Below are 12,058 nucleotides of genomic sequence, written 5' to 3'. Positions count from 1 at the left end.
TGCCTCCCATATGCCGCCGAAGTTTGGTGCGGACGGAGGTGTGAAATGCCATTGTATCTGTTCGTTAGACATTTCCGTTTGAATATATGGATAATTTGTGTGAAGAAAATCATATAACTCCTTCAATTCGCGATTACAACCAACGAAATTAGTTCCGTTGTCCGTGTAAACATGAAGTGGTTTCCCACGTCTGGATGTGAAACGGCGAAATGAAGCAAGAAATGCTGGTGTAGAAAGGTCCGTCACAGGTTCAAGATGGATTGCCTTAGTATTTAAGCAAACAAATACTGCTAACCAACATTTGTATGTTTTGGAACCACGCCCCTTCCACGATCGCACAAGCATTGGGCCAGCAAAATCGATGCCGACGTATAAAAATGTTGATCCAGGTTGCAAGCGACAGCTAGGAAGATCACCCATTCGTTGTTGAAATGGCCTTTGTCTGAACCGCATACATGTTGTGCATTGGTAGATTGTTCTTTTTACGATTTGTGATACTTCAGGAATCCAATACTTCAAACCTAATAAGTACTGCAGCTGGCGTTTTCCCGCATGCAAATGCTTTGTGTGATAGTGCCGAACGATGAGTTGTGTTAATATGTTGTTCTTATGTAGAATATATGGGTGCTTCTGATCGTAACTGATTGAAGCGTTTTCAAGGCGACCACCTACACGCAAGATTCCAAAGTTGTCGAGAAATGGAGATAGACCGGCAAGCTTGTTTCCAGAAGGAATCTGTTTGTTCGATGCTAACATACGAATTTCCGCTGCATATGTTTCATGTTGAGCTTTTCTTACAAGCATTCTGTGAGCGTTTTGAAGCTCCGTCGTAGTGAGGAAACCAGTTTGACGTTGAGATTTGCATTTACAATTACCAAAAAAACGTAAAATCAGAGCAGTTACACGAAGTAGCTTGTCATAACTTGAGAATAGGTGAAACAAATCTGTTTGCTTGACGGATGTTGCTGTTGCGATTACCTTGCGTTCCTCTAAATCAATGTTCGATGGGATAGATGCTGTTGACATTGTTGAAGCTTCCATTGTAAAACCTTGCAAAACGTGTGGCCCTTGCCACCATAAACTGTTGTCTTTAATTTCCGATGAAGAGATGCCACGCGTAGCTAAATCGGCTGGATTTTGTTTCGATGTAATATGACGCCATTGACTTGCTGGAATTATGTTGATAATATGAGATGTTCTATTTGCAATGAAGGTTTTCCACCGCCGTGGATGATCACTCAACCATGCTAGTACGACAGTTGAATCAGTCCAACCATATGTAGGTACATTCTGCAATTCTAAAGCTTGTTTCACTTTAACCATAACTTTCACCATGAGATGAGCTGCACAAAGCTCTAAGCGTGGAAGTGTTATTTGTCGAATCGGGGTAACTCTGGTTTTCGATGTTATTAGACTAGTTGTTATTGATCCATCTGGTTTTATGACACGAATATAAATAGCAGTAGAATAGGCTAATTCCGATGAGTCTGCAAATCCGTGAAGTTCAATACGATCTTCAACGTTGAAATTAAACCATCTGGGAATTTGTAGATCACGTATGTTCTCAACTTGATGTTGAAGTTGTAGCCATTCCGCTTTAAGATCACTTGGTAGATCTTCATCCCAATTGACACCTTTAATCCAAAGTTTTTGCATGAAGATTTTCATTTTAATTAACACCGGAGATAGCCAGCCAATTGGATCGTAAATTCTTGAAATATCCGATAGCACGCGACGTTTCGTGATTATTCCAGTAATTTCGCCAAAACACACGCTGTATTGAAAACAATCCGTTGATGTGTTCCAAAGCAGTGCTAGAGTTTTTACCGTTTCTGACTGATCAATTATCAGCTCTGATGAACAAGCTCGATCTTGAGGATCAATTTTATCCAACAATTCCCTTGAGTTCGTTGACCATTTGCGAAGGTTGAAACCTGATTTGGATAAAACTGTGCATAGGGTCCTATGACGTGAAATAGCCGATTCTAAGTCTGGAGCGGAAGACATGTAGTCGTCTACGTAAAACTTGTTGATGATCTCGTTAGACTCTTCTGGATACTTCTGTGAGTTATCAAGAGCAACTTGCATTAACGTACGGGTAGCTAGAAATGGAGCCGATGCAGTTCCATGTGTAACTGTCCTGAGATGATATGTGATGGGTGGATCCTTTGGAGAATCACGCCATAAAATACTCTGATATGATATATCATCTGGATGTATGAGTACCTGTCTGTACATCTTCTCGATGTCTGCGGTAAAACCTATCTTGTGTTTTCGAAAGTTTAGCAGAATCGAATACAAATCATTTTGTACTGTAGGTCCAACAAGGAGATGATCATTCAACGATGTGTTGTTTGAACTTTTGCAAAATGCATCGAAAACAACGCGTAATTTGGTAGTGGTACTTGATGGTTTCAAAACTGCGTGATGTGGCATGTAGTAAACTTGATGTTCCGTTTTATTAGTTGCAATTTCCATGTGATTGAGCTCTATGTATTCGTTCATGAATTTGTGGAACTCGACCTTGAGATTACCATTCTTGTCAAACTGTCGTTCCATGGATTCAAGTCTTCGCATTGCCGCTGTCTTCGATTCACCAAGTTGAAAAGAATTAGCTTTGAACGGAAGTTTCACCATATATCGTCCATCAGGTTGTTTCCGGACATTTTCCTTGAAATGTTGTTCGGCATGTTCCTCATCAGGAGTTAAATGCTTTGATTGAACATCACATTGTTCTATCTCCCAAAAACGTTGAAGTTGTTCGTCCAAGCCAGTATGTAGATGGGCAATCATAATGGACTTTTCGGGTTGTCTGTTGACATTTCCCATAATCACCCAACCGAATATTGTGCTAAGTGCTGTTGGAGAACCTGATGGATGGGATACCTTTTCCCCTAATATACAATGGGGAAAAACGTCAGCTCCTAAAATGATGTCGATGTGGTTTGGTTTATGGTAAACAGGATCGGCCAGTTTCAAATCTTTAAAATATTCGAGCTTCTGGTTCACTATCGTATGTGACGGAATATATTGTGTCAGATTCGATAAGCAATAAGTCTGAACTATGATTGTTCTGTTGATATCCTTAGCGAAGATTTCCAATTGTACTTTTCCCCTGGTGTAACTTGTAGTGTTTCCACCAACTCCACATAGAGCAGTTTTATCATGCGACCTATTCAACTGAAGTCGCTGAACGCATGATTCCGAAATGAGCGTTGATTGGGCACCGGTATCTACAAGAGCTCTGCATGGTTGCAAGCTATTGTTCCTATCACGCACCATGATTACCGCTGTTGGCAGAAGTGTAGTCTGATTTGTTGTAGTCTGCTGACTTGAATTTACCGTAATTGAAGAAGAGCCATTAGTATCGTCACTTGACTGTTCAGCGTTGCCTCTTGATGGATTAGTATTAACATGCAACAATGTGTTGTGTTTCAAGCCACAAGTTCTGCAGGAACTAGACTTACAATCCTTAGAAAAATGTTTTTCCTTTAGACAATTCAAACAAAAACCACTTTTGAGAACGACGTTCTTGCGTCTTTCGATATTCAGATCCTTAAACTGTTGGCATGCAAATAAAAAATGATCTTTTTGGCAGACTGGACACGATTGAGTTGTTGCTGTCATTGTAACAAATTTATTAGGTTTCCTGAACTTAGATGACTGATCAGGTATTTCCAAACTTTCCAACTCTATTACACGACTTTCCAAAAAATCTAATAACTTCTTAAATGACTGCCTATCAATATCATTCTGCTGACGATACCACAGCGTAATTGTTTCCCGATCTAACTTCTCCTTTATCAAGAATAGCAATAATGGATCCCACGAAGCCACGGATTCATATAAGACAGAAAGAGCATTATAGCACTCAATAGTGTTGTTGTAAAATTTTCTAATCTCCGACAATGTACCATTCTTGACCGAAGGCTGAGTCAAAAGTAATCTAATATATGTCTCCTTTATTTGATCTGGTCTGTCGTACTTCTTCTTCACTATGTCCCAAGCTATTCTATAATTACCGTTCGTAGGAGTTAAATGCTTAATTATCGACGATGCTTCGCCCTTGAGTTTCGTCTGGAGATACTCTAGCTTCTCAACGTCCGATAAATTTGTTCTAGCATCAACCATGGCGTTGAATAAATCCCTGAACCGAATCCAGTTTGATAAATTGCCATCAAAATCTGGAATCTCAATTTGAGGTAAACGTATACTCGAATTGTTGTTATTAATGTTCGAATTATTCATGCCAGATGACTGTAAGTTAACGACAGATGTCAATGTTGTTGACATTGTCTGTAATAATGCCGTCAAATCATTATTAAGTTGTGGAGTACTTGCAGCTGCTCCCTCAATTACCGTACTATCCAAATTTTCCTGAGTATATGACGTGTATATGGATTTAGCCGTAAAATACATTTCATCAATTTCATTGCGGTATGCATCTTCCTTTTGAATGTCAGAATCTTTATCGCATAAGCTATCAATCTCATCTTGAATGTCCTTGTATTTCATAAAAACATTTTCAAATTCCTCCATACGTACCTTTATATCGTTGTAACTCACGTTATGGCCAGATATGAAATTATACAATTTTATCACCGACTTTTTCAATTGTGTGCGTTTCTTCCTTAATTGTTCCATTTTGCACGAATTCGCGTTCTATAATTACCGAAAAATTATCCTTATTATGGTTCTCTAATATAACTTTCGTTCTAAATGTTAATTGCCGGTTATTCAATGTCATACAGTAACTTTATTACGCACACCCTATTCTGTAGTCCAGCCACTTCACATTTAATATTAATATCAAGCCAAATCAAAAACACAAAATCCACATACTATTTAGCAAATCTCACAACCATATAACATTCCAGTTTCAAATGCACTGATTTAAACTTTATCAAACTGTGATCTAGTTCCATTATAGTTACAAGTGCACTGCCAAATCAAACACAGTTTTAAATGATCTACTTTAAACTTTGTCAAACTGTAATCTAGTTATACTATAGTTACAAATGCACTGCTTCCACATTCACAATAAAACTTTTAACTGCCTTTTCAAATATATCAACACTGTCACTGTTCTACTAATCCACATGTATCTTTCTTGTTTATTGTTTTGTCCTTCTCATACCAATTCACTCATGTATGTAAACGATCTTTTTGTCTTTTATCTTTTGACCACTGATTCTAATGTATGTACCAACCGAAATCCCATGTACGTACACTGTTTTGATATACCATGTATGTTAACACTTTTCCTTTTCTTGCTCCACAGAAATTTCATGTATGTTGGAACTTTTGCCTTATGTACTTTACGATAAACACTTCCAGACACTTATGTATGTAAGCTATATTCTGTATGTATGTATGACAAATTATATCATCCACGTTCCGTATGTACATATACGACACACGTATTAACAAAGAATCACTATGATCACTCTTATCGATTGTTTTCCTTAAGGGTGGTTTTCCCTATGTAAGACAGTTGAACATGTATACACCCGATGTTGTTGTCGTTGGTAAATTTAATAAAAATAAGAAAAACTACCACGTTTGCGCGACGCGTATGTATCGTTTTTGTTATTATGCAAATTTTAATAAATTCGTAATCCACTTGACTTTACACAACCGCATCTGGGTCGATTGGACCAAAAATTATGTTCGATTCTTTAGCGGACTGTATAAAATTAAACACGGATATTTGTATTTTAATTAGAACATAAAATTATTTATTTCACTGGTTTTACATTTAATATAAGTTGTATAAAGTCTGTAATGAACTTAGTGGTTTCAAGTGTTGTTCTCTACTTGGTTTTCTGTCTATCCTTTCTTTCTTCCCTTTCGTCTGTCACAGTGTTACCAAAGTTTCAAAAAAATGATCTTTACAATGTTGTATTTATATGTATGTTAAAATGTAGGAAACATCAATATTATGAATTATAAAAATAAGTATAAAATAATAAAATATAATGATCGCGGTCATAAACACTATTTTTTCATAATGTTTACAAACTGATTTTATGTTGAAAATGTAGTTTTTTGTAATAAAACATGACACTTTAGATGTGCTTTGTAGTTGGGTTTAAAAAGCTGAGAAATACATAAATAAACAATAGCAATGAGTCATTAAAGGGAGCTATAGCAGAATTGGGGCAAAGTTGGGGGCAAAAATTGTATTCATTGAAAATCTTCAGTAGAAAGCTTGACCAACAAAAACATAAAAAAATAAAAAATCTTCAGTAAAAAATATTAATTAAATTCAAAGCTTTATAACTAAAAAGCTAAAACATACGATTTTTAAATAAAAAAAAAATTAATAGAAAGCTTTTTAGAAAGCTTTAAAAAGTATAAGGTTGTTCAATAAAAAGCCTAAATATAAAGTTAAAAAAACTATAAAAGCTTTAACATAAAGCATTTTTAATAAAACAAAAATATAATGTTTCTTTAATAAAAATATTAATAAATATAAAGGTTTTAAACAAAAAAAGCTTTAATAGAACATTAAAAAAAAAAACTTAAAAAATATAAAGCTGTTTCAATAAAAATTTAGGACATTTTTATATAAACGTTTAAACAAATAACGTAAACATAAAGCTTTTTCAATAAAAAGCTTTTTTTTAATAAAAAGCTTAAATATAAAGCTTTTTCAATGAAAAACATGAATATAAAGCTTTTTTTAATAAAAAGTTTAAATAAAAGTCTTTTCAATTAAAGCTTAAATATAAAGCTTTTTTCAATAAAATCTTTTATATGAAGCTTTCTCAATAAAAAGCTTAAATATAAGTTTAAATTTAACGATACTTTAATATAAATATTAATAAATGTAAAAAGTTCAAATATAAAGCTTTTTCAATTAAAGCTTAAACATAAAGCTTTTTCAATAAAAGCATAAAGATTAAATATAAAGCTTTTATAAATAAAAAGTTTAAATATAAATTTCTTTTCAATTAAAACTTAAATATAAAGCTTTTTCAATAAAAAGCATAAATAGATTTTTTTTTTTAATAAACAGCTTAAAAATATAAAGCTGTTTCAGTAATAAATATAAGACTTTTTTACAAAACGTTTAAAGAAAAATCCTTTTTAATAAAAAGCTTAAATATAAGCTTCAATATAAAGCTTTTTTAATAAAAAGTTTAAATATAAAGCTTTTTTTAATGAAGAGTTAAAACATAAAGCTTTTTTTTAATAAAAAGTTTAAACATAAAGCTTTTTTAATAAAAAGTTTAAAAGCTTTTTCAATTATAAGCTTAAATATAAAGCTTTTTTAGTAAAAAGTTTAAATATAAAGCTTTTACAATAAAATCTTAATATATAAAGCTTTTTCAAAAAAAAAAAAAAAAAAAATAAATAAATAAAAGCTTTTACAATAAAAATAAATATCAATATCAAACTTTTTCAAGCTCTAACATTGTTGTCCTAATAAAACAACAAAAACAACACAAAGCTTTTTTAATAAAAAGCTTAAATACTTTTTTAAGCATAAATATACTTAAAGATGTGAAAAAGCCTAAATATAAAGCTTTTTCAAAATTTAAATAAAAAGCTTTTTAAAAGCTTAAATAAGAAGCCTTTAAAAACAAAATCCTAAATATAAAGTTTCTTATAAAAAAAAATTAGCTTTTTATGTAAAAACTTAAATATTAAGCTTTTTAAATTCAAAATATAAAACTTTTTCAATAAAAGCTTTAATATAAAGTTGTCCTAATAAAAAATCTTCACACACAACTTTTTTTATAAAAAGTTTAACTATAAAGCCTTTTCAATAAAACTTTCTTAAAGCTTAAATATACTTAAAGATGTGAAAAAGCCCAAATATAAAGCTCTTTCCAAATATAAATAAAAAGCTTTTTAAAAGCTTTATTACGAAGCCTTTAAAAACAAAATCCTAAATATATAGTTTCTTATAAAAAATATACCAAACTTTTTATCTAAAAAACTTAAGTATTAAGCTTTTTTAAATTCAAAAGCTTAAACTGAGAAATATTAATCATTTATCATTATAAGTTTTAGTATAAAATTGTTACAACCAACAACATTAGAGTAAACTTCAATGCAAATCTTTTGTAAAAAGCTTTTTTTATTAAAAAGCTTTCGTATAAAGGGGTTTCAATCATAATTTTTTGTTTAAAAATATTTTTTAGTAACTACCTTTTAAAAAAATATTTTTATTAAATTTTATTTTTCAAAAAGCTTTTTGAGACTCATTAATTTTTTAATTAATTACACTAAACTGTCATTTCACTAAATTAATTAATTATTAGTTATGCCAAGAAAATAGTTTCGTTATTAATTGTACTTTTATTTTCTACTATTTTGGACTTTGTGACAATTTCATGTCTTTGCTCTTTCTCCATATTCCTATTTTCACAACAATTTCTTGCATTTTTTGTTGATTCCCAGCCAAAAGCTCTTTTTCTCTTTCTCCGTCTCGTTAACAAAAATAGCCAAATAGAAAACATTATTAATTATAATGAATTTGTTGGCCCAGTGTGTGTTGTGGACTTCTAAGCTTTAAGCTGCTAATAAAGCCATTAAAATGTATAGAAAATAAAAAGACATTAGGCCAGGAGTTACAAAAGGACACACACTAAAAGGTTCCTGTAGTCGTAAAAAATATTAAGAAAATACTACAGCATAGAGAGCAATACCAGCAAAATCATGCTGTGTTCATACACTAATTACGCACAACTTAACACGTTACTTGTAAACTGTCAAAATGACAAAGCACAGGCAAGAATGGCAGCAATACAAGCAATAGAATGACATGAATGAAAAGAAAATCTTTAAACAAGTTTAGTCGTAATAATAATGAGTAGATCTGGTCAGAGTCAGATTGTTTAGTCAGGAACAATAACAACAACTTGATTTAAGATTAAAAACATGAGAATGAAAAGAAAATTCTTGGTAAATTAAAGAAAGGAAATAGCAAAACTGAAAGGAAACTTAAATGACCATAGAGTCTGTAAGTACAGTGGGTTAGGAGAGTTTAGTTTATAAATATTTAATATTTTCTTAAACTGTATGTATATTTGTAAACTTATCTTTTCTTTCACATTTTTTTCTTTTTACACCCACTGTTCTGCGATTATGCTTGTGCTGATGACAGCAAAAGAACATTACGTAGAATGATGCTCTATTGTGTAAACAATTTTTGTTATTTTGTCTTTCAATTACATACACATACTGATTTGTTGTTGCACAAAAGTGGCCACGTTCACAGAGTAGATAAAATTAAAATTATATCTAACAAAGACCAGGCGCCAAAATTGTTTAGTCTTATTCTTTATTTTTCTTGACATGTTCTCTCTTTGGCATTGTTGCAACTTAACAAATGTTCACACTAGAGGTAGCACTTAAAAAAAAACAACACAGCTGTAAGATTAAATACTTTCAAATTTGTTGCTATTTTTAAGTTGAAATAAATTAGTCATGATAAAACAATTTAAAAGAACCTGTACAATCGATCAGACATACATATGTATAGCCCAGACGGACCGAAGGAAGAAAAACACCTAACCAGAATATAGACTAGACTATAGACTAGACTATAGACTAGACTATAGACTAGACTAGACTATAGACTAGACTATAGACTAGACTATACTAGACTATAGACTAGACTATAGACTACTAGACTAGAGACTATAGACTAGACTATAGACTAGACTATAGACTAGACTATAGACTAGACTATAGACTAGACTATAGACTAGACTATAGACTAGACTATAGACTAGACTATAGACAGACTATAGACTAGACTATAGACTAGACTATAGACTAGACTATAGACTAGACTATAGACTACACTATAGACTAGACTATAGACTAGACTATAGACCAGACTATAGACCAGACTATAGACTAGACTATAGACTAGACTATAGACTAGACTATAGACTAGACTATAGACTGGACTAGACTATAGACTAGACTAGACTAGACTATAGACTATAGACTATAGACTAGACTAGACTATAGACTATAGACTATAGACTATAGACTATAGACTATGACTATAGACTATAGACTAGACTAGACTATAGACTAGACTAGACTATAGACTATAGACTAGACTAGACTGTAGACTAGACTAGACTAGACTAGACTAGACTAGACTAGACTAGACTATAGACTAGACTATAGACTAGACTATAGACTAGACTATAGACTAGACTATAGACTAGACTATAGACTAGACTATAGACTAGACTATAGACTAGACTATAGACTAGACTATAGACTAGACTATAGGACTAGACTATAGACTAGACTATAGACTAGACTATAGACTAGACTATAGACTAGACTATAGACTGGACTAGACTATAGACTAGACTAGACTATAGACTATAGACTATAGACTATAGACTATAGACTATAGACTATAGACTATAGACTATAGACTAGACTAGACTAGACTAGACTAGACTATAGACTATAGACTATAGACTATAGACTATAGACTATAGACTATAGACTAGACTAGACTATAGACTATAGACTATAGACTATAGACTATAGACTATAGACTATAGACTAGACTAGACTAGACTATAGACTAGACTAGACTATAGACTAGACTATAGACTAGACTAGACTATAGACTATAGACTATAGACTATAGACTATAGACTAGACTAGACTATAGACTAGACTAGACTAGACTAGACTAGACTATAGACTAGACTAGACTATAGACTAGACTAGACTATAGACTAGACTAGACTATAGACTAGACTATAGACTAGACTATAGACTAGACTATAGACTAGACTATAGACTAGACTATAGACTAGACTATAGACTAGACTATAGACTAGACTATAGACTAGACTATAGACTAGACTATAGACTAGACTATAGACTAGACTATAGACTAGACTAGACTATGGACTAGACTATGGACTAGACTATAGACTAGACTATAGACTAGACTATAGACTAGACTATAGACTAGACTATAGACTAGACTATAGACTAGACTATAGACTAGACTATAGACTAGACTATAGACTAGACTATAGACTAGACTATAGACTAGACTATAGACTAGACTATAGACTAGACTATAGACTAGACTATAGACTAGATATAGACTAGACTATAGACTAGACTATAGACTAGACTATAGACTAGACTATAGACTAGACTATAGACTAGACTATAGACTAGACTATAGACTAGACTATAGACTAGACTATAGACTAGACTATAGACTAGACTATAGACTAGACTATAGACTAGACTATAGACTAGACTAGACTAGACTATAGACTAGACTATAGACTAGACTATAGACTAGACTATAGACTAGACTATAGACTAGACTATAGACTAGACTATAGACTAGACTAGTCTATAGATTCATTTATAGACTAGTGTATAAACTACTCTATAGACTAGTAGTCTATGCAATAATCTATGGAATAAACTACTGACTAATCTATAGAATAGCTTATGGACTAATCTATGGACTGGTCTTTGACTAATCATTAAACTAGTCAATTGACTAATCAATAAACTATTTTATTGACCAATCTATGGACTAGTCTATTGTCTAATCTATGGACTAAGCTATAGACTAGCCTAGTAATTAATCAATAAACTAGTCCATTGAGCAATCTATGGACTAGTCTATGAACGAATCTATAGACTAGTCTTTTATATACATACATAATGTATAGACTAATCAATTGGCTAATCTATAGACAAGGATATTGTCTAATCTATAGGCTAACCTATATACTATCCTAATGACTTAAGTAAAATACATGTTGTCTGATACCACCTTAACCAATAGACTAGTCCATAGATATGTATGTATGTCAATGATTAGTCCATAGAATAGTCAACAGTATAGTCAATAGACTAGGCCATAGACTAGGTAATGGACTCGGCTATAGACGTGTCTACTCCATAGATTAATCAATAAACTATTCATTAAAACCAAAAAAAAAAAACGAAAAGTAATTTCAGATTTTTAAACCATAAAAACTACTAATTTTGAAGAAAAAACAATGCCTGCTACCTACCAGCTACCAAC

At 32.2% G+C, this 12,058-nt stretch overlaps 1 protein-coding gene across 1 annotated transcript; it reads right to left on the bottom strand.

Annotated features, from left to right (window-relative positions):
* Positions 1–758: 758 nt before the first annotated feature.
* On the bottom strand, positions 759–4,644 carry LOC119611586 (the record flags this gene model as incomplete). The annotated part of the gene is made up of 1 exon (XM_037967232.1): positions 759–4,644. A coding segment is annotated over exon 1 (3,886 nt), but the record flags the coding sequence as incomplete, so codon positions are not given.
* Between the last annotated feature and the right edge of the window lie 7,414 nt (positions 4,645–12,058).

Source organism: Lucilia sericata, unplaced genomic scaffold (assembly GCF_015586225.1).
Source record: "Lucilia sericata isolate MDLA Ls3-8-SP2 unplaced genomic scaffold, ASM1558622v1 Contig001487F_arrow, whole genome shotgun sequence".
In the NCBI taxonomy this organism is placed as follows: domain Eukaryota; kingdom Metazoa; phylum Arthropoda; class Insecta; order Diptera; family Calliphoridae; genus Lucilia; species Lucilia sericata.
This window is presented reverse-complemented; position numbering and strand designations above follow the sequence as displayed.